The sequence below is a fragment of the Kogia breviceps genome, chromosome 8 (genome assembly GCF_026419965.1).
Source record: "Kogia breviceps isolate mKogBre1 chromosome 8, mKogBre1 haplotype 1, whole genome shotgun sequence".
In the NCBI taxonomy this organism is placed as follows: domain Eukaryota; kingdom Metazoa; phylum Chordata; class Mammalia; order Artiodactyla; family Physeteridae; genus Kogia; species Kogia breviceps.
The window spans coordinates 59,099,796-59,126,394 of record NC_081317.1 but is presented as its reverse complement, the minus strand read 5'-3'; the positions used below and the strand labels follow the sequence as shown (position 1 = coordinate 59,126,394).

General features: G+C 38.6%; 1 protein-coding gene across 13 annotated transcripts in view; it reads right to left on the bottom strand.

Moving 5' to 3' along the window:
* NFIB (nuclear factor I B) overlaps positions 1-26,247 on the bottom strand; it is a 232,978-nt gene extending 206,731 nt beyond the window's left edge. For 4 of the 13 annotated variants that reach the window (XM_059071086.2, XM_067041485.1, XM_067041486.1 and 1 more), the window contains exons 1-2: positions 25,122-26,071; positions 18,784-19,090 (exon numbers count right to left, since the gene is read on the bottom strand). In XM_059071086.2, the coding sequence (XP_058927069.1) occupies positions 18,784-19,090; positions 25,122-25,151 (337 nt within the window). In that variant the 5' untranslated portion in view covers positions 25,152-26,071. Of the gene's footprint in view, positions 1-18,558; positions 19,091-19,472; positions 19,628-25,121 lie in introns of those variants that run through there. The other 9 variants (XM_059071085.2, XM_059071084.2, XM_067041482.1 and 6 more) reach the window with 7 other exon arrangements.
* Between the last annotated feature and the right edge of the window lie 352 nt (positions 26,248-26,599).

Genomic DNA, 26,599 nt, shown 5'->3' with positions numbered 1-26,599 from the left:
GCCACAACAGTGAGAAGCCTGCGTAAGATCACTGCCCTCTAAGAACTTATATTCACATTTATTTGTCTGAGGAGGTGAGGAAGCATAGAGGAACTCAGCATTTCACACACTGGATTCAATTCTTTCTTCAGGGGTTAAGCCTGGTAAACTTTAAGGCTTGAAAGCTAGTTTAAAGAAGTTACCCATGTTATAGCTACAGCCAAAGGATTATCAAAGTTTTCATTTATATTTTTTCTCTAATTTTCTATGAAGGAACATTATATTCTAGAATAGGTATCATTAAAGCAAACTATATTAGGAAAATTCAATATATGAAGCTGGGTGTTATTTTATTGTTGGGTGTGTCACTGTATCGATCCATTGCTCTTAGTAAAAAAAGTATAAATTTGCATCAGATCATATATTTCAGCCTGACTATAAAATATACCTCACCTCATCACACTGAAACAATTCTTTGTTTCTAGTGAGTTGGAGAGCCACACTTGATTTTTGAAATAATAATAATAATAGTGATATAAACTGGACACGAAACTGAATTCAGCTAACTTTAGAGTATTTTTTTTTTTTTTTTTTTTTTTTTTTTTTTTTTTTTTTTTGCGGTACACGGGCGTCTCACTGCTGTGGCCTCTCCCGTTGTGGAGCACAGGCTCCTCCGGACGTGCAGGCTCAGCGGCCATGGCTCACGGGCCCAGCCGCTCCGCGGCATGTGGGATCTTCCCGGACCGGGGCACGAACCCGTGTCCCCTGCATCGGCAGGCGGACTCTCAACCACTGCGCCACCAGGGAAGCCCTAGAGTATATTTTAAACAAAATATTTTTGCAGCATATTCTGCTTTCCAGATTTTTTAACTGCCTATAGAATTATCTTCTCAATTCTAAAATATCTAAAACAAATTAGATAAATTTAAAAGATATTAAATAAAACATTTTAAAACAATGTATACAGGATTACACTGAAATCTGAAGCTAAGCTATATGTAAGAATAATGTTGTTTAATTAGAATTATTAGAATATTACTATCTACCCTAAAAAAGAGATTAATTAATCAAAGCCATTTAGTATTGAGTATTTTAGCATCTGGATTACAACTTACTATTAGCTTTTTCCCTTACTAATAAATTATTAAAAACACCAAATCTGTTAGCCTACCAAAATAATAAAATATATAATTCTCATATAGTATATGTCATTGCCAAATAGAATTCATTTATATAAGATGCAGATCCTTGGTTATCTACCTCATTTTGTTTTGTTTTTGTTATATAACCCCTGAGAAAACCCTGCTTGAGATTCACCTCCTCTCTGTGACCTTTCCAGTGCAGTCCCACAGGGTCTCCACCCAGAGAGCTAGGCAAATCCAACTATATATAGTAGTTGGTGAGACCATTAGTTAGTTGTATACTTTTTCCACTATCTTGGTCATTTCTGTTTCTCTCACTACAGGTTACCATTATCCTCTCTTTTCTACTGATAAATTATTTGGGAAAGGTCATCTATATTTCCACTATTTTTTCCTAACCCTTTAAAATATTGAAATGCTTAGTACAGAGCTCCCACTCAATAAATGCATTTCTCAACTGTTTTTCACCGGTATATCAAGTGTTTTATATTTTCCTTGAAAGACACATTTTAATAAATCCATACGTGTCCACTTTCCCAACTATATGATATATGCAGAATCATATTCATAACACACCAAATAAAAAGAATTAATGTGCCATATCTACGTATACACACACACACACACACACACACACACACACACACTCTTCAGGAAAACCTAATAATGACTGGTCAAATGAATAATAACAGGATAAAGATTATTACCGAATAACTATTGAGGAAAAGTTGCCAACACCAAAATTTTTTAGGCACTTAAAATATACGTCAGTGAAATGATTTTTTTAAATTATGTAGTGTATTTTTAATGAATAAGACAAAGCAGTCAAAAATTATTCTGCAGAAAATAATCTTACACAAAATACTAAGATCTCTCCTCAGCTTTTTGCAGGACTATAATTCAGCGCTATCAGAGACACAAAGGAGAAAAAATTTATATCACCATTCGAGCCCATGAAAAGGTTTGGGATTTTAAAGTCTTGATTTCCTGCATAAAACACCAGTGCCTCAGGTATTCCCTGCTAGGCAACAGTTACAGATATGTTCTTTTTTCTTTCTGATTATGTTTATGTCTGAGATTTCCTTATAACCCAAATGAAAAGCCTTATGAAAAATGGATAATGTATACTGGATTCTAAGCAGAAATTTAAACAGGAATCCAGCATGTCTTTATGCTCCTAGGAAAGGCTATTTCCTTCAGTCACCTACAGATACTGAAATGAGCATTATGATTCGTTGTGTTTCTATATCGTTCATTTCTTTATGGATCAATTTTGAGACATTACACAGAAACTAAAATATTTTAATTTTTGCTATCACGTTTCTTCCTACTTTTGGCAGAGTATTGTCCCTGATTTAATGCTCTGCCCCACAAAAGGGAGATCAAGTCATAGCAATAATTGCAAACATCTTACTGAGTATCTGCAATATGACAGGCATGGTGTTAAGCACCTCGCAAGCATTTTCTCATTTCACCCTCACAACCCACTGCACAGCTCAAAAAACTGAATCTTAGAAAATATAACCAATTTACCTAACCACATAGTGAATAACAGTAAAACAAACATTTAAAGCCACAGCTTGATTCTAGAATATGTTCTACTGCTGATACAGATACTACACTTCATATGGTTTTATTTTACTCATTCCTGAAACTTAAAGCACATATAAGATACAGACACTTCTTATACAGTGACCAGTCACCAGGTGGGATATAAAAGAAAACAAAACAAGTCTCAGGAAACATCAGTTCTTCCCAGTTTGAGGAACTTTTAAATTACCACAGTAACAGTTGTCTGATTTGCCCCTAATGTTCTATATTCAGTTTAAGTAATTTATATTCATTCATTCCATAAATACTTATTATCTATTTTATAATGTGCTCCCACAACATTTCTACTGATTTTGCTGTCATGCACTTACATAATACCCGACTTTTACTCATCTATTTTTCCATCTACAATTGTGCCTTTAAAACATGCTTTCAAGCTTTCCTCATAAACTCTCAAACCAGAAGTTAGCTGCTAAAAGTAGCTGATATTAAACTTTTTCTAATACTGCTAATATCTCTGCTTTAAAAGTTATTAATCTCTGCTATATTCAGGGGTGCCTTGATATACATAAGTACATTACAGGACACATATAATTTACAGATAAATCTTTCATGTTATAAAAGAATTCTTACCTTAGCAAAAGGATTCACTGAAAGTTTCCTTTTAAAATTGAATGCCCCTTGTGAATTTAACATGTTTTGGTTTCTAAAATTAAACTAAGAAAAAATTCTTAGAAACATCTCAAATAAAAGAAAGCATATGAACGTTTGTTTTAAACTGGGAAAAAAAAAAGCATTTTAAACTGAGACGAGAGATATACACCACACAAAGGAAAATGGAGACATCGTAATTATCAAGCTAATCTGAAAATTGTAGACATCCAGGAAGCAGAACTTAAATCAGCTCCTCATAACCAGCTCCCATTTTTTCTTCCAATACCTGACTTTCAAAAAAAAGTTTTTCTTACAACCAGTCTCAAACATGACCTTTAATGGTTACTGGAAATCTGGCAGTACATTTTTAATGGATCCTTTCTGTTTTCCAACTATGATCAAATCCATATTAGGTGACCATAACTTAAACAGTTTTTCTCACCCACTGAAAAAGATAAAGATAGTCATTCTCATGAAGACCATAGCTATAGGGTGACTTCAATAGAATATACCCTATGAAAAGCTATAAAAGAAAAAAACTGAACTCTTGAATCAATTGATTTCAATAAATTACAAATGACAACACATCTTTTAATCACAATTTTTCTTTGTACCTAAAAAAACTTGCTGCTATGTTCACAAAATAACACTTTTAATTATTTATGCTTATTTATGCTCATGTAGCAGTAAAACTAATGCAAACAACCAAAGTGGCTTTGGGCCTCTCTAAGACTCAGTACCCACAGCTGTAAAGTGAGAAGGTCTCTAGGGATTCTTCCAGCTCTAAAAATCTATGAATTAAAGACCTCTTTCTTTAAAAAGCAAGCTTTTTATCTAGATTGAACCAAATGATTTGACTATTGGACTTTGAGCAACATGAAAGTGTTACTCAAGAGTCAAGTTACACATTTTCTATTTCTTTTTAATAAATAAAACGTATTAAAATCCCAGATTTAACAAGAGTATGCTAAACTTCACTAAATATTGCTTAATGTGAAGGGGATCTTCCCCCTGCCGGGGTAACCAGAAGCCAAATTCCTAAGATGCTGGAGCTAAGAGGGATAGAGGAAGTCTTCTGGCCAGCTCTGTCACTTGACACATAAAGAAACTGAGTCACCGAGAGGCCCCAAGTCTCCCAGGTACCTGCAGGAGGGAGGGCTACCAATTTTCCTCCCTTCTGCTTCAGCATGCTGCTTTAGTCACTATGTGGCATACAGTGAAACTCTACATCAGTAAACAAAGGAATAGAAGAAGGTAATTCCATTACCAGGTCACTAAATAATTTAGAGCCTTTTTTTTTTTTTTAATGCAAAGATCTTATGTTCAGAAACTTACAGTTCAAAGTATGTTAAGTAAAACCATGTCCATATGCAGATATGTCTTCTCCCATATGCATCTTAAGAAAATAGCAAAGAAAAAAAAATAATTTATCATCAGCCCCTAGGAAACAAAAACTGAAATTAAAAGAAAGAATGGAGTAAATCTAAATTGTATATTTTCATTCCTTCTAAAAGGATTAAATAACAGAATTCTAAATGGTTTGTTTGTACTTTCCATGCAATATGTAGATTAACCATGAAATTCTGTTTGGGACACTTTGACATCTGTTTTCAGTGCATTACAATGAAATCTGGGGACTTGATACATACATTTGCTGTAATAAAACTGTCACTAATCAGTGTTTTCCAAAATATTGCCCATAACTATTACTATTCAGTAGTCTCATTTGCATGATCTAATATTGTTGCTACATCATGTTTTCCCTGACAATGTGTTAGCTGGTCCCAGGCACATGTTCTAAAATGGCTGCAAACCACTCAATAATCTCAGCACTTCCATGGTACTCTGTACATATGCATGCAATCTGCCCCAGAATTGAACTAATACTACATCCTTCACAAAATTTTTTCCCTGTAACTGGAACACCCAAGGTTGAATTCACATCCCCGGGTGTGAAAAACTCAACAAAAATAAAAGAACCCACATAAAGGAGGAAATTATGCCTCATGGGGCTGCCACAGCAGAAGATGTAAACACAATCCTATCTCAGAACTCTCTTTAACAAATCTGTAATAATTCTGTTTGAATAGTGACTGCCCAGTCTGTCCTTAACTTAAACCATTTCCATGAAACACAGAACAAGATTGGACCAGACTTTGAAATTGGGTCTGCTTCATTTTCTCCAGGATTAATAAATAGCTGTATCAATGCAGGGACCAAGCAAGAAACACCAGCTCACAAGGTGTTAACACACCTCCTGGATATTAGATTGAACAAATGCTTCCATTTCATACTGCATATATCTGGTGTGTTATGTGCAAATCTTGGACCTCAGGTGGAAAGTGATTCTTTTTTTTTTTGAGATTTTTTTTTTATGTGGACCATTTTAAAAGTCTTTATTGCATTTATAACAATATTGCTTCTGTTTTATATTTTGGTTTTTTGGCCATGAGGCATGTGGGATCCCCGACCAGGAATCAAACCCACAACCGCTGCGATGGAAGGCGAAGTCTTAACCACTGGACCGCCAGGGAAATCCCAAAAAGTTATTCTGAGAGCCCAAAAAAAGGTCTTCACCAAAAAAATAAAAACTTATGAAAAACGTTTTGTCTACCTATGCTAACTCGAAATGAATTCCATATTTTATCAGTACTTAGAATCATATTCATTTTCCTTAACAGTCCAATATAATTTCATTTTGTCCTCCTATGAACTCATCTTAAACCTGAAATATGTTTCTCTATACACATGTTTTATATTATACAAATGTTGGATACAAAAAGCAGATTAATTGTAGGCCCTAATACTGTGTTGTCAGTACTAAGAAGTCATTCCAAATGTTCCAAAAGGGATTAATGTAGTATAACAAGTCTATTTAATTATTGTAAGACCAGTGATCCTCATATTACTATAAGCAGCTTTTCCCTTATTTGGAGACTGTAAATAGAACAGATACTGTTACATGATAACTATAAGTCTTAACCAAAAATATTAATGCTTTACCATCAGGAAATTTAAAGAAATATGTTAGCTTCACCAGGAGGCTAAGAAAGGCAACCAGTATTTAAGAATCATGTACGCATCGATTTGCATACATGGTCAATGCATATTGACCATTTCAGGTCAATATCAACTTTAAATCCTAAGTGCAAACAAAGCTTTTCAAATGTATTAGAAGGACAAAATACTAAATCCTTCTGCCATCAACAGCAATCCAGTTTACACATGTCAAAAAATTTTGGATGTACTTTTTTATGTACTAAATAAAATACTTGCTTCTTGATTTTGAACAGAACAGCAACTAAACACCAGGTATGTTCTCAAAAAGAAAAGACATGACACAGATTATTAAAAATTATGTGCCAGAATCAAAGCAAGCTAATCAAGGTTCTGATTCTACTTTCTGCACACCCTAGTTACCCTTTAACAGACAGTGAGATAACTTTTCCTATTAACTTCTGGCCAGAAACCCTAAGTATAATTATAATTTAAATGCTTCATAGAAGACTATGAAAATTTTTTGCACTGTATCAGTGTGACATGTGATTTAAGATATTTCCCTAGTAGAGACTGTGGGTATGGGCTAAACTGTCCACTTTGCAAATCTGCTGTACAAAGTAAGTGAGAGGAGCAACCCACTGCCCATGGGCAAGAAGCACCATGACTGGTTCCCCAAGGAAAATCCTGCCCACAAAAGAGGCTCCAGGACCACCGGATCCAACCAAGCAGAGCCACAAAACTCAAGCGCTAATCCCAAATCTAATTTGGGAAGAAGAAGAAGATGTTTTAACCACTTCCCATTTGGCTTTCAGTTGTTCTTAGAAAAAGTGACATCACTTTAAGTAAGAAATATTAACTTTTTTCCTCTAAAGATTATTTAGTTAATTTTCTTAACACCATAAAAAAAGGACGAGTGGGAAAGACTGACTTAAAGAGGAAGAGTCCAGTGGCAATAAAGTGAAAACAATTCATGTAACTAATGAGACATTTTGAGTTTTGACCCAACTAGGGATCGTTTTTAAATAAGACACTTTCAGACTTGAGTCTAAAAACCAGCGGCTTGCTCCTCTAGAACAATCCAGTCCACATCATCACCACTTCTGTCCAACCAAATCTAAAACATAAGTGTAGCTCTCCCAAATGTTGGCAATTTCATTTTTTTATAACTAAAATTCCTATGTTTTCACTGGAGTACAATGAATTACAAGTACTTCCTACTACACCCTTCATTTGACACAAAGTTATTTACTCAAAGAGCCAACTAATAAAATTATTTTACTCCTTCCTTTCAGTGACTCCTAGATTGATCAAGAAATTAACCCTCTGATAAGTCTGACATAGAGGATTGCTAAAACTGTACAGTAATTCTACTTTAAGTTGCTATAAAAACCATACACAACTAGGAACATGTTCCTACTAGGAAATATCTATACACATCACTGTGATCAGGACTTTCATTTTCTCTTTGGAGTGTCTTAGCACCTGAGATACACATAAACTAATTGATGACCTCTTGCTGCAACACCTAATTAATCACTCATTCTCTTCACTATTGGGCATCTTCTCCGGATACCTACATGATGCCATGTTCCTTTATAAAGAGCAATAATCACTCTTATTAATAACATCATTGCTTTGACTTACATGAATTATTTCATGTAATCCTAAAACAGCCCTGTGAAGTGGGCATTCTAATCCTCATTTTACAAAACAGAAAACTAAAGAACGTGGAGCTTAAGTGACGTAGCCAAGGTCACAAAGTTGATAAAGAGAAGAACCAAGACTACGAAGACATGTCAGATTCACGCAATTATTTTTCTATGTTCTACGAAAACTAAAAGGCAGGAAGAAGGGAGATGTGCTCAGCTGTGAAGGAATCCAAAATCCAAAGCTGACAGAATATTTTAAACGGTATGTTATTTACTCCTCAATCTATGAATGAACCATCCTTCTTAAGTAATTCCTGAAAGATCTAGGCCCTACTTCTCTCTTTTGTTCTCTACCTTCACTTCTTTCCAACTCTGCAACACACACACACACACACACACACACACACACACACCAATTACACATGATCCAGGAACTTAGGCTCTTTAACTCAGCAGCTGCGATTTGTTTTACATCATTTCAGTGGAGGAACTGAGGCAGACTTCTGGAAGAAATCACAGACATTTTTTAAATCCTTGGGGGCTGGCCGCTGTTCTTGTATCACAGTCCCACTGCATATGACCCACTCGCCCACTAACCACATCCAAACTCGATTCTTTGTGGACTCCACTACTGAAAACACCAATGAATGAGCAGAAAGGCATGAGAGGTGTTTTCAAGTCTAGACTGGATTTTACGGACAGGAGAGAGAAACTGAGGCTATTGACTAAAATCAGACGTTTCATTTACCTTTCTTCCTTGGATCCTCAGGATGCTGGATTATCAACACAATTAATGCTGAAAAGCATTTAAATTCCTTGATCTTGTGAACATTCCTGGGGAAAAAATAGTTTAAAACAGCAACAACCAAAAAAAAAGAAAGAAAAAGAGAAACTCTCTCACCTGCCATTTCAGATATTTTTTAAATGAGAATAGAAAAATTGCACACTTTTTTCCAAGGTTCTAGTGTGCCTGGATCACATTGTCTCTCATCTGTCAGTATATCCACACACATGGATAAACAGTATGGGACATACAAGTAAGGAAATGCACATTCTAACTTAAACTTCCTTTTTTCCTCTAATAATTTAAAAATAAAATGTAACAGCTTGGATTTTAAATATTTAATCTGGCAAATATAGGAAAAATCATGAAATACAATGTCATATTTGGCAAAGAAAAATTTGGTAGGATAAAAATATCTGTGTTTTAACATTTTAGAAGGCATTTCCAATATTTTAAAAATAAAATTATTTCACTGCTTCGGAAGAGAACAGAGGTAAAATTCTCTATTTTTGCATAGGAGGGTTTCATAAAGAAGGGAAAAAACAATTTTTATATTTGTTAAAATAAACATTGAATTTCACATGCTGGCAAATGTCCCCAAAGACGTAAAAGCTTCAAATTTACCAATGGTTCACTATGTTTTGAAATTTAGCTATCTAAGTCACAAGAATAGGTTTCCCCTAAAACTATAAGATGGACTATGTAAAGTTACAACATGACTCTCATTTCTTAAAAATTTTGTTTTAATCCTACATGTTTAAGGATACAGCTTTTTCCAATACCAGACAAGTTTAAGAGGTGAAGTTTAAAAGTCAGTCATTTTAGGACTTAACGCATTGCTAATCCAAAGCATAACTAAATTTACCAGTTTCACCCTATATAGTGACAATAAAATATTTTTATTGTAACAGCCGAAAATGTTGAAAAGTAATTATTAAGGAAACCATAAATATAAAAAGCTGAAAAGCCAACCTCAGAAGAGAGGGGAAAAGGAAATGGTGATATGAATAATCATAAAACACGGAAACTGAAAATCTAAGCAGAAGAAATCCAAATCCCTCTAAATGCCAGAATACTACCCCCCACCTCCTGGAGCAAGGAGGACTGCACATTTGCCCCCATCACTGTCGGCAAACAAAAGAAAGTCACTTCTAGGCTAGACCATGTCAAACAGAAGACATCACTACTGCGAGGGACGCCTGGAATCCACTGGGGTGTAAAGTCAGGGCTGGGGCTTTTTGTCAGCTATTACCATAAAAGAATAAGAGGAAACAGTGACATTACTACACAATAGAAAGGTCAAACAGCTTGCAGCCATTTCATGACCCAGACAAGTCAAGGTCAAAGGATTCAGGTAGCAAGTTAGCCAGGGCATAAGTTACAACACAAATGAATTGTTTTAACACATCAGCTTTGGTCAATTAAACCTAACAAGGCAAGTTGCATCACGTAGCAGGGTTCCTGACACTAAGGCCAGAAGCTGAGACCAACCTCATAAAACAAGGCTTTTAACATAGCATAGCAAATTTAAGGTAATCCATCCAGAAACTGCAGATGTCAGAATAATAAAATACAAGTTGTCCTAAGCAGGAACATTTTTCACACTTCAGAATTCACTAATAGAGGGGTACAGACTTCATATTGACATACTCGGGTTATTAACATGGGCACAAATGTAATCCCCTACTCACACGAATTACAAAATACACCCTATTTCAAATAACTATCTTAACATCTGTGCTTACGAACAGATTTTTGTCCTAAGCTCTACCATTCCCTGTTAACAGCAATACATTTCTCCATGTATATTTTTCAATGTGACTTTTGAAAAATGAAGTTTTAAAAAACATCTTCAGCTTCATGCTGCATCAGAATATGTATTAGTGTCACAATTATGAACTGATGCTTGTTAAATGCTTTTGTGTAGTTTTGTGGGAGATACATGTATTTTACAATTCAACTCAATACTATTTATTAAATTTTCTATTTTGAGACCTGGAGTTGACGCTAGCCAGAATTTTAAAACTGCAATATATTTCAAGAATTTTTTCTCAAAAGCAATTCTTATTTTCTTTTTTTGCGCTTGTTTAAACAAATCCCATTTTCAACTGATTTGTGCTTCATCCATAACTTACTACATGCTCTGAACTGCCTTAAAATGGGATTCTGAAAATAAACAACCTCCAGGCAACTCTCAGCTAGTAAAATTACTTCATCCATCACCCCATATTTTCAATTATATAGTTCTTATTCAGAGTTCTTTAATTTGTCTGTGATTCATCAGTGCTGTCCTGTTTAAACGATCATCATAAACAGAGAGAATATGTGTATCTAAGTGTTTTATTATAAACAATATATTTATGCACAAGAATAGTTTGCATTCCCCTCTTAGAACATTGCTTGATGCAATTTGGAGGATATTTTTTTCTTGTATGTGTGGCCTTCAATTCAGCCTCAAGGTCTTTCCACCTCATTGGTTAATTGGTGGCCATTTCTTCCAATTTTCTGAATAATATAACAACCCAAAAGCCCAAGCATTCAAGTCCCATTAGCCTCACATCCTATACCATCCAGTCTAATAGAAACTAATCCCGCAGACTCCCTCCTCCACAACATGCACTTAAAGTTTGCAAGTTCTCTGCAGTTTGGTGATTTATTCTCTATGCCAAATCCCAACAATGGAATTCAGTGAAATTAACCACATCACGTAATTAGAGTTCAAGGACCCAAGAATGTATTTTAAGACGAGACGACATACCACAGTGCCACAGAAAAGTGAGCTTGAAGAGGAAGCTCCCCTCTTGCTATGCTTGGCGCTGAGGCCTGCTGCTGTAATAACTCCTGTTTGCCATCACATAACCACTAGTCCTTGAGATTTCTAAAATTATTCCTCTGCCACAAGGATGGAGGGAAAAAAGGTTGTAAAACTGCTTTGAACATAACGTTGGCTGATCATTTGCTCTGTCACAGTACATACATGGACAAACTCCTCAAGTGTCACAAGTTCAACGTTCCTCAACTTCAAACTAGGAAATGCTACCTTTTCACAAACTGAAGAGACACTTCCACCTAAAACTAGTTTCAGAGCCAGGGATCACCCTTGCCTTTGCCCATCTTTTTCAGATATTTAATAATTCCCTATTTTAATGAGTGCCTCTTCGGCTACTTCCACTCTCTGAAACCTTAACCTTCCAACAAAGCAATAATGATTCTTTTGATTATAAAGTCAGTTATCATGTAAGCCACTGGGATGACAGATGTGAAGACCTATTTATCTCAACTTTTATGAATTCCAGAGAATTCTGGCTCGGCCTCCCACTAGGTTCCACCCTCTTCAGGTGCTGAAATTCCAACTGGTTGGCAGGGATGGCAGGAGTAAAAGTGTCATAAAACAGTTTTTTTAAGCCCACTGGTCTAGTTTTTCAGTTCAGTCAAGCAGAATGAAAGTGTATGAGACAGACGTTACTCATTAGATATGTTGGATTGTTATTCCAAATTATAATGACAAACTTAAGAGTAAAAAGTTAATGGAGGGGGCTTCCCTGGTGGCACAGTGGTTAAGAATCCGCCTGCCAATGCAGGGGACACAGGTTCGTGCCCCGGTCCGGGAAGATCCCACATGCCGCGGAGCAACTAAGCCCGTGCGCCACAACTACTGAGCCTGTGCTCTAGAGCCCGTGAGCCACAACTACTGAAGCAAGCCCACACGCCTAGAGCCCATGGTCCACAACAAGAGAAGCCGCCATAATGAGAAGCCCACACGCCACAATGAAGAGTAGCCCTCGCTCGCCCCAACTAGAGAAAGCCCACATGCAGCAATGAAGACCCAACACAGCCAAAAATAAATAAAATAATGAATGTTTTTTAAAAGTTAATGGAGGATTAAAACTTTAATTTCCTTTTGGCAGTTTCCTCGTAAATTCCAAATTTGGGGAAAAACAAGTAAGTAAATAAAAAATCCTACCAAATCTATAGTACAGCTATGTGTGGATATACCTCTTAGGTACCACTACAGAAACTTTAAAGAATTAAAGTAGGGGCAACAGGCCTCCTCAATGGCTCCTGCCCAGCTGAGTCTGCAGGCACACACCCTGTATCTGTCAGGAAGCACCCCTTGGGAGACCTAAGCATCATCTCCTATCATTGCACTTTTCCCCCAAATTACCATGATTCCTGAATAATGAACATCATTTTGGTCCTTCTGCATATGGAGTTATTTTCCCACACAAGAGGCATAGCGCACTAAATTTGCAAATCCAAACGTGTAATCTAGATGAATATTTTTCATTACAAAATGTGTAGTGCAGTGTATACGGTGAGAGGGTATAATGCAGAGAGTGACACCCAATGCTGTCAGCAGGACATTTTACCAACCTTTGCTGCCTCCAAAAAGTGGATCATTATATACTTTTTAAATATTTGAAAATCATAATTGATATAACAAATGATATACCTCTCTCTCCCTCTCTCCTTCTCTCTCTCTCTCTCCTTTCCTTTTGAAAAGTGAGATCATATTAAGAGCAATTCAAGAGCTTAGTTTGCCGTATCAGAACACAGATGCCAAGCTTTCCCAGCTGGCAACTGGGGCCTCAGAGTTTAACTCTTGAATTGTCCAGCAAAGCTATCAGGGCAGGAACATCATGGCAGAGAGGGCAAACTTCTGGCCCCTTAGGCTGTGTTTTCTTGTTATCAGTGAGAAAATTGCTACCTATCTCATCTTACAATATATGTTCCCACAGAGGTCTCATTAAGCCTAGGAGCAAGACATGCCAGTAAGAGCCCTTCTTTATCTGGTGAATCGTGCGAGAGCCAGAATGCAAACAAGTGTGCACTAGAGTTCATAAGTTCAGTCAAGGACAGGACGCTAGATGGGAAAACTTAACAGTGTTCCCCTAAATCAAACATGCATACAAATGTCATGCTTTCTGAGCATTTCACAATGTAAGCACACCAAATCATCCTGGAGAGCAGCCTCGTTTTAACAGATTATGAAAGTTTCCTTTTCCCCATAATGGGAAATATCTGCAAATGAAGTGAAATTTATTAAAAGGTTAAAATATGCTGTCAACTTGCAAACAATTATCTACTTAAGCTTTTCACTTCAAAAAAAAAAAATTGTTACCCAAAAGGATTCTAAAAGTCTGTAACTGAGGGAGGAAAACAATTCTTAGCATTTGCTTCCTCCCTAATGAGATGTGACAACCAGGAAGGATTTTATTTCAAAAACAATAATAATGATTACAACTTCCCCTGTAAACAAGTCACGTTTTTCACAATGTCGAAATGCACTTTGATCATCATATCAGTTACCAATAAAACAACAGAAGTTGCCATCCACAATTTTAAGGATTCCACAAGGCTAAAAAGAAAACTCCTCTCTCATGAGAGCCACGAGGTTCCAGGCCTCTTTAGCACTCCAAAACATGTTTAATAAGAGTGCAAAGCACAGTCCAAAAATCAGTCAGGCTGAGTTGAAACTCGAATCTGTTAAATTCATGACAACAGTTACTCTCTCTTGAGATCTTGAAACATCTTAGTGTGTTGTGACCCATCTCTTTCTTCAAAACTCTTTCCTGCCTCAGAGAAAGCCCAGCCCCCTACCCCACACCACCCTTCAGACAGGACACAGTGTGGCCACTCAACGCCTCCATAGGCCAGACTTCCTTCTGTGCAGCCTTTTGGGTAGCACTGCTAATCCTTCTTATTAATTAACGAGATAATGGTTGTTAACCAGAAAGCAATATGAATGCAAACCATCTAGGAAACCTCAACCAAAATTATTTCAGCCTTTTGGTTGGTCTTCCTGACGTTAGGTTTCCTCATGAAGGTTTTCTCATTTCTTTTTTTTTTAACGTTTACCCTGTTACACATTACTAACTAGAAAAAAAATAGGAAGGTCCTCTCAATGGATTACTGTAAAATTTGGAAGTGTGGAAACTGAAGGAAATAAAAATTGCCTAAGAAATAAGCAGTGATGTGACTGAAAGCCACAGTCAGCCCTGGCAAGTGCATTCCATGTCACTGCAGCCAGCTAGCCCTCCATACCCTTCCCAGAGCACACCCAGCATCCTACAGCATACTTCTGTCCCGGGACGGTGTGCTCTGCAAAGCTTGCCTGGTTTTTGTTTTGTTTTGTTTTGCTTTGCTTTCAAGAAGGCAGTAACAAAGACAATATGGGGAATAGGTACCACCTGCCCAAGAATCACTGGACATCTTTAATATCTTGGGGAAAATGGAGGCCACTTCAGAGCTGTTTTCTCCTTTAATCTGTCACCATCTTAAAAAAAAAAAAAAAAAAAAGAAAGAAACCTAAAAAAAAAAAAAAACAGATAAAAGGAAGGGTTTTCTATCAGCTAAGGTTTGCTGCAGCAAACAAGCAAGCAGCTTTCATTCAGGGATTGTCAAAAACTTTTCAGTGTGCCCACTGCAATGCGGATGCCAACCAACGAATCAAAGGCATTCAGCAACTAGACAAAGAGGGTCTGATGCCAACCTCGGTGCCACTGGCAACCATTATTGGCATCCAGCACAGTGTCTGCCTTTTTTTTCCTCCTCGCCTGGCACTTCACAAACAAAATGGCGGTTCTTGTAGCAACGAAACAGCCGAAGCGCAGCCCTCTGAATCAATACCGTCAAATGATTTTATGGATTTAAACGCAGGGACTCCCACATGATGTGTATATTTTAGGTAAAGTGGGGGGTGGTATCATTTTATAAATGACTATATTGAACATGACCCTTTCCTAAACATGGAGCAATACAAAAATGGACTAAATTGTGGTCAACCAGACTCTAGGCACAGAAAAGGCTGAATAACAAAGAGATTTAGCTTTAAAGGAAATTCTGCCTTGCGGCCATGGGATGCACAAGTCTAATGAACTATATATCAAAACTGATTTCAAAATGCATACATTCTCCCCAAAACTGTATCAGATGCAGATGTAGCACTAGAGCTTGTGTCAAAGCTCTAGTAACTCTTTCCACATTTCAAAAAAAGATGAGGCTGAGGCTGCTGGGCATGAAAAAAAAAAAAAAAGTGTGGGTTGAACCAAAAGAGAAAGAGGGAAAAACCATAGGAAGTTGGTCAACAATGAACTTTATTATTTGTTGGTCTTTATTTCATCCTCCAGAAGAGATGCAGTTTGTGATCTTGTATAAATAACCAAAAGGACTATTGACATTTCTAGATCTGGAAATTGTCAATATATTGTAACATCACTCCACACTGCAATGCGGATGCCAACTAACAAATCACAGGCATCCTGAGCTAAACAAAGAGGGTCTGATGCCAATCCTGGTGCCAGTGGCAACCATCTTTGGCATTCTCTCTGTTCTTTCTCATGTTTTCCTCCCAGTCGTTTAGAAGTGGGGAGAGAAAGAAAAAAGAGGGGAAAGGTAATTCCGTTGCTCATTCTGTTGCAAACATTACATTTTTCTTTTCTGATTTTTCTTTCATGTTTTTCATTATACTTTTTCACCTGACTGATAAAACATACTTAAGTGGGTTTTCATGCACTTAGAGGAGAAATAAAAAGTCACGATGGGAGATATGCAGCCCTCTGACTGACTAGACTTATATTGTAAAATTCTTTCTTTAATCAAATGCACTGCAAAATGACATAATTAACCTACATCTGACCAAAGGAAAAAGATATAAATTTTGAAAAAAGGAAAACACAAAAGCATCCTGATGTGACTTTTTCAAAGAAAGAGCCAACAGATGTTAAGAAGATATGGTGCACTCACAGGTAGCAGAAGACATAAATTAGGTGCACAGCGTAAAATAATAAAAGGTTTTTAAAAGAGAGACTAAAAACAACAACAAAATCAATGTTTTATCTGAAAATGTGGTCTGCAAGAGTTGCTTACAACTTTATGACTATCATGACCGCTGGTGCAATGCAGAAGGCATGTATGCATTTTTCTTTCTTCAATCTATCTTCACAAATCCAAAGGATATGTTCTTTATTGTCAGTTCATCAACCAAGAGAGTTGGCTGCCTGCCCCAGGAGTGAATGTACATGCGTGCACACCTCAAGGACTAGCCTTCAAGCAAGTTAAAAGGCGAGCAGCAGTGAAGTGCTTGCAAACCTTCCCTCCCTGCACTAAAAAGTTACATGACCCACTTTCTACAACTTTACTTCCAGACTTGACTTTCAAGACAGAGTTACAACACACAGACAGTCAATCCAACACATATATACAGCCCACCTTAAAATGTCACCTCCTAGACAGATGTCAATCAAATTAAGTGTCATGTGTTAATGAGCTTTTATTTTGGGACAAACAGGGGAAAAAAAAAAATTTTTCCCCAAATCATCATTCCTTGGATTTTAATTTTTCAGTGTATAGAAATAGTAAATTCAATCTTTCATTAAAAAAAAAAACAATATTTCCAAATGTATGATATCAAGCACCATTATTTAAAATCAAACTAGAAATTTTTAAATGACTTGTAAGCATATCTCTAAAACTATACCAAGGAAATACAAAGACAAAAAGCACATAGTAAGTACCTAGATTTCTGAGTCAACAGAGTAATTCTGATATTTTATATTTGGGGATGATGATGAAGTTCATACCATTTACTAAATTCCACACTTATATAACACATATCAGATAACCGTCTGCCACCTGGCTATCTGCAGGCCACTTTCCCTACCACCAGGCCAAGTTAGCAAATGACCCACCACCTATGGCAGATTAAACTACAGTCCACATTTGGTAGGTTGTTTTTTAAAATGTTTTACTATGGACTGTGCTTATACAAGGACATCTATATACCGATATATTTATTTGAAGTATTTCTTTAAGCCTCCTTAAAGAAAATATATTAAGAAAAATAAAAATAATAAACATGTTTCATGAACCCAGAAAACACTCAGCAAAATATATCACCTATTCCTCAATCATTCCGGCAACATTTATACCACTCTCTTTATAAAGGATTTTTTTAAATAGGTACGGTATGCGGTTTCTGCATTCTTTTTGAGATTTATTTTAATCCAGTGTAACCAGTCTACTTTCTGTTTTTGTTCTGTAAGGAGAGCTGCGACTTCCCTCCTCGGTAAGTTTTATGAATTTACACTCAAGTAAACGAACAATATTAAGTGTTCCCAAGTCACTCAGGGAAAATATTATAACATAAATTATTTAGACAAGAACTATGATCCCTTTAATCTACAACGAGTATTATACAATCAAAAGTAGGTGTTGATAGAAATATTTAAATTAAATAAATCGAGGTCTACGTAAGGTATACTTCCTGATACTGGCTATCTTAAGCATTCTGTAATAGGAAATGTTAATTCTATTTTTTCAAGGCAATAGCACTAGGTTCGTGAATAAAGTTGATCTACCTCGTTAGTTAGGAGGTTATAATACACAGATTGTTAAAGAACGGTTTGACTATTCATAAATCAAGTTACATTTTCAAACTGGGAAAAGATGACTAGATGTAAAGAATGTAGCCGAGGACCAAAAATGAAGTGTAATTAAACTACAGTTTTCGGACTATTCTGTGTCTTTGAAAAAGTGTATTATTTCAAAGACACTTGAAAACACATCTCTTTGTGGTCTTTAAATATCCATGCCTATCCAGGTAGGAAAGCGCCATGTCTATTTCCATAGCTTGTGCATGGCAATGGACAAGCAAGTGGAGGAGGGCATGCCACTCTCCCCAGAGCAGGTGAATGAGACCTAGGCGCCTCCAGGACCATCTAACCCAAGCCAGGTGTTCCTTGTGTGGGGTTTGCGGGCAGTGTGTGCCGGGCTAGAAGAAAGAACAATCTGCTCCTACCTTGCTCCTGCACGTAGTATGCCAAAAACAAATCAAGCTCCTTAACTGATACTGTGATATGATGTGGCTGGACACAAAGTGCTGGGTTTGTGCAATGTGGGGATTTCATGAGCCGCTCTCCATCGGTACTTTCCAAGGGGATGCCTTTGAACAGGATCACCATGACTAGATCCAGACGCCAGACTTTGTCTGCCTGTCGCAGGCAGTCGATTCTCCTAATCTTACCCTTCTGGTCGGGATTGGATAAGACACAGCACGGGTGCTTCTTGCCAGTCACGGTGAGCACAAAGTCCTCTCGGTACTCCTGGCGGATATCTTTGCGCAGTTTGGCCAGGAGCCTGGATGCCCACTTCTGTTTGATTTCAGGCTTTTCACTGAGAAGCTCATCTTTGACTGCTCTTTCTTCATCCTTTGACATTCGCTTCTCGTGCTTTTTAAAGTACTTGCGTTTCCGAGCCTGCAGGTTGAACCAAGTATAGGCAATTGCACGGACGTGTGGAAGTAGTGCCTCGATGAATGGGTGAAATTCATCCTGTGGAAGATGAGAAGGAAAAAGAAGATATACACAGTCAGTTTAGTTTTTTAAAGGCTCCAAAACATCAGACCACAACCCATTCCCAATTCGGTACCAAGAGTTACGCATAAAAATAACATTCTTTTCTTATTTAAAATTATCAAAATAGCAGGACCAGAAGAAAATAAAGTATGCCAAGCTGCCCCTTTTCCACCAAAACTCACAGGTTGATTCTCCCTCCTAAAAAAGAAAATAAGGTTTATATTTGTATTTCCACTCTGGCCCCATCCCCCTCATTCCCACCATGTATCCTACATTCTTTAAAACGTAAGCGACCAAGATGCTTGGCACCTAATTCAATATTTAAATATTTGATTGACCAACTAACACTAAGCAGTACCATTTTACAAAGAACACAGTGAGTTTTTTTTTTTTTTAATCGGAGCAGAGCTGTTCAGAAGGCAGGAGCGATGCCACAGTTCATTTCTCTTCTCTGTGGCACAGAAACACAAAGCATATAGATGCTCAGTGTAATGCCACACAGTTCCCGCTTTTGGAGCATGCTCTCAGCAAGAGGCTGCTGGTGGCACAAAGAGCATGCGCCATTAAACTTGATCCATTTTCTTATCAAACGTCCAACATTCCAACACTGAAACAGCACCATTCCAAGAGTGGTAACTAGAGAAACTGGTATACAGTGAGGGAAAGTGGGCAAAGGACACAGCTTGTCGTATCAGTGTCCTGAACAGAAGGTTTCCATACTTTGAGCAGAGCATTCCCTCCCTCCACCAGCAACGCTGGCCCCCAACACACACACACACACACACACACACACACACACACACACACACACACACACACACACACACACGCTGCTACTCTCTCACAGACCCACAGACACGCTCTTGCATTTTTAAATAAAAGTTTCTAAAGTTGAAACAAAATTGACTCGGATGTTCTTCCGGCAGCTTTCCTATAGAGTCTGAAGCCCCACAGAGTCAGTTAATTTGTTAACCGATCACATGAGTATGGCAATTATTCTAAACCCCTTAAAAATCAATCTGAGGTGAACAATGAAAAATGGCAACTTGGCACCAACTTTACATTCTTTGTGTCTCTGCACGCAGTGGCAGGGTGACACCAGGAGTGCACTGCTGGTCACTCCCTGCTTTTGTGGAATCAATACAATTCATCTGCTACGCCTCTGAATTCTTGGACAGGGCTGTGGGTGCCCATATGCATGGACTTGTGAATCTGCACGTGGAGAGATCCCGTCTTGTGAATTAAGTGGTTTACCTTAGGCTCCTGCGTTTTTCCTGCCTGTTTCATGTAAGCCTTTTATAAGGGAGGGAAGCGGCGACGAGTGGCAGATAATTTGCACCTCCAGTTATTTCAAGTTACTTCCCAAAGCAGTCAGTATTTCATTACTTCCTGCCATAGGTAAAACCTGTCTCCTAAGCTCAGGCCTCTTACTGTTCCGAGAAAGAGCTTAACATCCAGTCGTGCACACTGTATGCGGGCAATAAGGCCAGATCTGAAACAAATGAGAACTTCCACTGCAGCCACTTTTCTGGTCACTGTATTGTCACCTCAACCACAAAATAACTTTCTCTAACTGTTTATATCCCAAGTTAGCATTGACATCTTAGTGCTGGTCACCCTGAACTATGTGAAATAAATTCTATTTAATCAGCAGACTGATGAATTCCACCAGGTAAAAATGATGAAAGTATCACAAATGACACTCTAACAAAGAAGACAACCCCAAACTCCCATAGAGTTATGAACTCATTTTTAAGATCAAATTCAAAGTTTCAACGCTAAAGACTGCAGCATGTTCGCAGTCTGCAGTTCAGATCCGGAAGAGGTGTACATCCCATCCAATCAATAATGCAGTTTTCAAGTGTTTTAACATATTGCTGTAAAATGTTTCTAGAGCAGAATAAACCTAAATCAAAATTTTATAACAATACAGAATGTAGATGATTACATCACAGCATGAGGCATAACCAAATGCCATAGAGGAAATCATTAAACCGATCAGTAGTTTCCAGCAGAGATTTGAACAATTCAGTTACTATGCGAGCACATTAAACTAGGCCATGGAAAGAGTTAAACCACAATCTGTTCTTTGTGTGGGAAGGCAGCCCTGCTCACAGCAACCACAGCCCATGATAAGACCTCCCTATCTCCATATACTTTCTGATGCCATGCTTTCAGCATTCACTGTAACTACAAAAACTTTGTTTATCCCCCTTAGAAATATATGCAAAAGGAAACCCTGCTCAAGGAGATGTGGACTCAAACATGCTTTGGGAACTCACTTCCTATATTCTGACTTTAACTATGATTTATTGATATGATCAAAAAACATACATATATACTCATGAACTAAAAACTTGAGATGTAAAGAGTACATGGGGGCGGGAAGAGCTTTGCCTCACTCACTTTTTACCCTTGCCATACTTTTAAAAATACGATATTATTTTAACAGATATTAAGCAATATGTTAACTTCTAAGTACTCTTATCCCTAAGTACTATGTTCAGTAACATTTCATTTTCCTATAAAGACATCAAACATACTTTGATTAAATTTGTTTGAGCTTCCAATCATCTATCATGTAACAGATCTCAAAATTTTAATAACTTATTTAAACAACCAAAATGCAAATTTGAGGGCTGAATTAGGAATTTCTTAGCAAATGCACACAAAACAATGTTTTTTAAGGTTGCCTTGAGTTTGTTGCCAATGCTGCCAAGTAATGTTTTAAAACATACTTTTTTCCTATTGATAAATAGAAGTAGCAAACTTTCTCAGTCCACAGTTGCCTTATAAGTATCTTTCAGGGCTTTACTATTATGTGAATTCCTTTCAAGCAAAACACTTACTTCTGACATGGAGACATAGCCTCAAAAAAGTGATAAGTAGAGATTTTCAGCAAGTCACATATATTTCTGTGTTAACATGTCTAAAACATCACCTCCCGAGTATGACTGCTTTCTAATGCTGTTACAATATATTTTTAGTGATTTTGAATGATATGAATATGGAGCATACTAACTTGTCTTAATCAAAAACAAGTGATTAAGGTATTCAGATATCCTAATTAATAGATTATCACAATAATACTTTAAACAACTATGAAAATTATTTTTTAAGAAAGCAAAGCATTTAAATGATCTAAGATCTAATGACTCTATGCTAAGGTAATATGCCACCTTGCTCTCTCAGATTTTTTATTAAAACACATTGGCATTCAGTAATGCCAATTCCTTCTCTTTTTAAACTTCCTTTAGTTGAACTAAATTGATAAAATAACCTAGTTACAAATTTCAAATATAAAAGTAAACAGTCCTAATTCTACTGGAAACATGTCTTTTTCTTCACAGAAACAGTGGTCTCCATGAAAGGGATGGAAAATTAGACCAATATAGAGGCAGAAGAGTAAATACTAGATATTCTTGGAGCACTGCTATATAACAGTAAACCATTTTTTTAAATGTACCTTAAGAAATTGAGAAACAGTGAAAGAAAAAAAAATTCAATGCAATCATTCCAAGTGAAAGTTATACTATTAAGGATTTATATTATTTTTAGAAAAAGCAAATACAAAATCATATATGATGGTTCTTAATTTTCTTTTTACATCTGATTTATACTGATACATAAATACAGATTTATATCCATGTACTGATACTTTTGAATAACACTTTGATAAATATCAACTTTAACTGTAGCTCCTTCTGAAAATTCTTTCTAAAACCTAGATATCCTTTTGTAACAACTGAAACACTTAGTAAAGTTTTCAATCAATTAAGAATGTTTCTCTATTTTGTATTTACATATCCTAAAAAATGTTTTGCTGCAGCTATTAGGATCTTGTAACACAAAACTAAACTACTGGTCTGATATCAAAGTAACACCGTTAATGTTACTTTTGCAACACCTTACACTACCTATAAAGTCACACAGATATTAAAGTGAGAATTCTAAAGCTAAAATTTCTTCTCTAGTCTAGACCTTAAATCCCCAAAACAGTTTCAATATGTCAACTTAGATCTACATTATTAAAACAGTAGAGAATATCAGTCATCATGAATTAGTGTTGGTAAGCATGCACCCTTGAATACTAATGTGATAGCTGAATGACTATGCTGTATATGCTCCTAATATTCCATATGTCACGATGCTACAATATTATTTTTAACTTACACAAATTTAGATAAAGCTAGTGACTTTTCAATACATATTTAGAGGAAACCGAAAATGAAATGTAATCGCTAGCAATGTTTCTGAAAAGCCGATGCTGGAAATATGAACTAATATAGAAAAGCAATCCTTTACATGAGAGTAAGTGGTACAGCACTTTGCAAGTGAAAACCTTACCTCAATTTGTTTTATTTGAACTATGCTTCAATAATGTAAAAATAATGTTAAATGGATGGTTACCAAAAAGAGGGAAAAAAATCCTGCTGATGGGTAATATGAAAGGTAACTTTTGCAGCTGAAGGCAATTCGTTATACCTGAAACAGTTTCATCATCATATTTATTGGCCATTATTCACAGCCTTAAAAATACAAACAGCTCAGCAACTCATTTTTCCAGTTTTGTTAAATTAAAGTGCACGTTTACTTGCTGAAAATAGCCATATCTAAGTTAATCATACTCAGATGCCAAACAAAATATAAACAATAAAAAATGTGTCAGCCAAAAAGCTACAGGACTGTATCCAATCACTGAATAAGCCTTATCATTGTTTTCATCTTCATTCACAATTTATGAATGCCTCAGTCCTTTTGAATCACAATGGCTTCTAATTGTCATACAATTGAAACCTTAATCATTTGTTCATCAGAAAAATGCATCATCATGATACTGGATTTTTTAAAAATTGTAACACACCTTAGACTAGGCGACACTTCAACTATTTAGTTTTTAAGCCAATGTCAAAGAAAATGGTTCTCAATTACTAATCGTGACATATCCTCCTAAAACCTGAAGTCAACTGCCCCATACCTTTAGAGGTTTAAAATACTGCTTCGAGTAACAACTCTGGGCTAAGATATTTTGTCAGCTCGTCAGTTGGTTAGTTAGCTGGGCAGCGATGAAAGATGCCCCCAGGTAAGTCTGTTTGGTCTCGCCACTTTTCCATTTGACCGACTGGTTTAAAATTATATAAATTGTGTTCCTGCAAAAGTATAAAGCCACTATTTTATTTCATAACACTGTTCCTAAAGTCTTAGGACAATTTTCAGAGTGAAACAATTTTAAATGACCTTACTTTCCAGCATTTCTTTCTGTCCTACGCCCAAATATCGTCAAATGAACAGGTCTCTACAAAATAAACATGTTTTAAAAGTCCTTAACTTTCACCACGACCAACTAACTCGAGTCCACGTACAGACCGCCTTTGTGGCGTGGTCACTGGAAACCTCAAAGTGCGGATCGCGATGGACCTGAGTTTCAGATCCCCAAATTAAGCAAAGGAATGGGTCCCCGGACCACAACCTCCGACTCGCTTCGTCTCCCGCCCACTGCCTGAAGCGGAGTCCAGAGGCGCCCACAAGGACTCCTACTGGAGTCCCCTTGCCCAAGTTCACCAGTTGTTTATAAGGGCTCAGTCCTCCCCTAAAGCTCCTCTAAAGCCGGAGTCCGCCTCGGCGCGCAAGCGAGGCGGCGGGCACCCTGGGCGGGGGTACAGCAGGCACTAGTGGGGCCGCGCGCGGGCTAGCGCTTGCGGGCCCGGGCCTTGCCCATCCCTGGCGGCCTCGCCCGGCCCAGCCGCCCTGGCAGGGCGCGGGCGCCCGCTCTCCGTGCCCAGGGCGCTGGGCTCGGCGCGCGCGGTGGCCGTGGGCTAGGGGCCGCGCGACGGCTCCCGCGCCGCCCGGCAAACCCCGCCGCAACTCCGGGCCACTTCTTCTGAGGGGGACCGGGGTGTGCGGAGGTTAACTAAAGCCATTAATTGTCCGCAGACGAGAGCAGCAAAACAAAACAAAGGCATTTCGGGCTAGAGAGAAAGCTCGAGAAAGTGACCGAGGCATGTACCTGAGTGAGACAGATGGGAGAATACATCATGACTTCGCCTTAAAACGCACTTTCCCGGAGATGCCCAAGAAAATCTTCGAGAAGCAAGAATTTCATCTATTCATTTTACAGTCATCTGAGCCCCGCGATGCGATCAATCAGGACGGGGCTCTGCGCTGGATCACCGCAACTTCACAACAAACCCAGTCCTCCTTAAATAGCCAAAGATTCAAGTTCACTCGGCGTGCTAGATTTCCCGGGGTGAAATCCAATCTACACTTTTAACCCTCCTGCAGTCCGAGCGCGCTGGCCGTGCTCGCCGAGGCCGCCGCCGCCGCCGGTGTTGGCTGCTTTTCGCCTGGGTTTGGGGATTTGTTTTCTGTTTTGCAGTTGTTGTTTTTGTTGGGGGCTAGGGGGTGCGCGAAGATTCGGTGTGGGTTGGATTGGGGTGGTGGTTGGTGGTGAAATGCTTTTTTAAAAAAGGCGGGGAGGGGGGCGCAGGAGAGAGGGCGGGAGGGAGAGCGAGGAGAATGTGTCACCGCGCTGGGAAAGTTCAAGGTTACAGCCCCGAGCACTGCGGCAGGATCCCGGAGTGGCGACCGCAGGCGAAACTTTGCCGCGAGCAGACCATGTGTGTGCGCGAGGGGGAGCGTGAGCGAGTGCGCGCGTGTGGCGGGGCGCGCGCGGGAGAGGGACGGGGTGGGGGCGGGGTGGGGTGGGGTGGAGTGGGGTGGGGGAGCCGGGAGAGGCCGGGGTGAGGGAGGGGGCGCGAGCGCAGGTCTCCTGGGCGGAAGAGGCTCGCGGCGCGCAGTCCCCGGCTGCAGCCGCCACTGCCCGCGCCGACTCCTCCACGCCCGGCTGCCCTCCCGCGCGCCTCGCCCCGCGTCTGACCCGGCCGAGCGAGGAGGCTGCTGCTGCTGCCGCCGCCGCCCAGAGGGATCGGAACGCGCTCCTGAAAAATCCCAAACGATAAATCCCGCTCTCCCGCTCGGCTCCAAACTCCTCTCTTTTCTGCTCTGGGCTCTTTTTTTCCCCTCCCTCTCTCGCTTTCTTTCGTTGCAAAACTTGCAAGTTGAAAAATTCACCGGTTCCACCCTCTGGACCCCGGTCGAGCTCTCTCCAAATCAGACTTAAGGATTGTTTTATTATTTAATTACACAATCATCGCTTTACTCCTCCTCCTGCAAACGCGCATTCCTTTTGCACCAGCCTCTCCACACCCCCCGCCCCCCACCTTTCTCCTCCTCCTCCTCTTGCTTCTCTCTCTCTCTCATTTGTTAAAGCTCTCATACCACTGCAACAGCACCACGACTTTTTTTTATTATTTTAAATAGATCTTCTTTCCGCCCTTTGGGCAAGTCCCGCATCCCCCACCCCCACGTACACACCCCTCGAAAACCCGCCCTGGAAGAGGTATTTCGGTGCTCGCTGCGGACTCTTTAAACCGCGGGAACCTCCGAGTGGGAGAAGCACTGAGCCGGACTGGGCCGGAGAAAGGA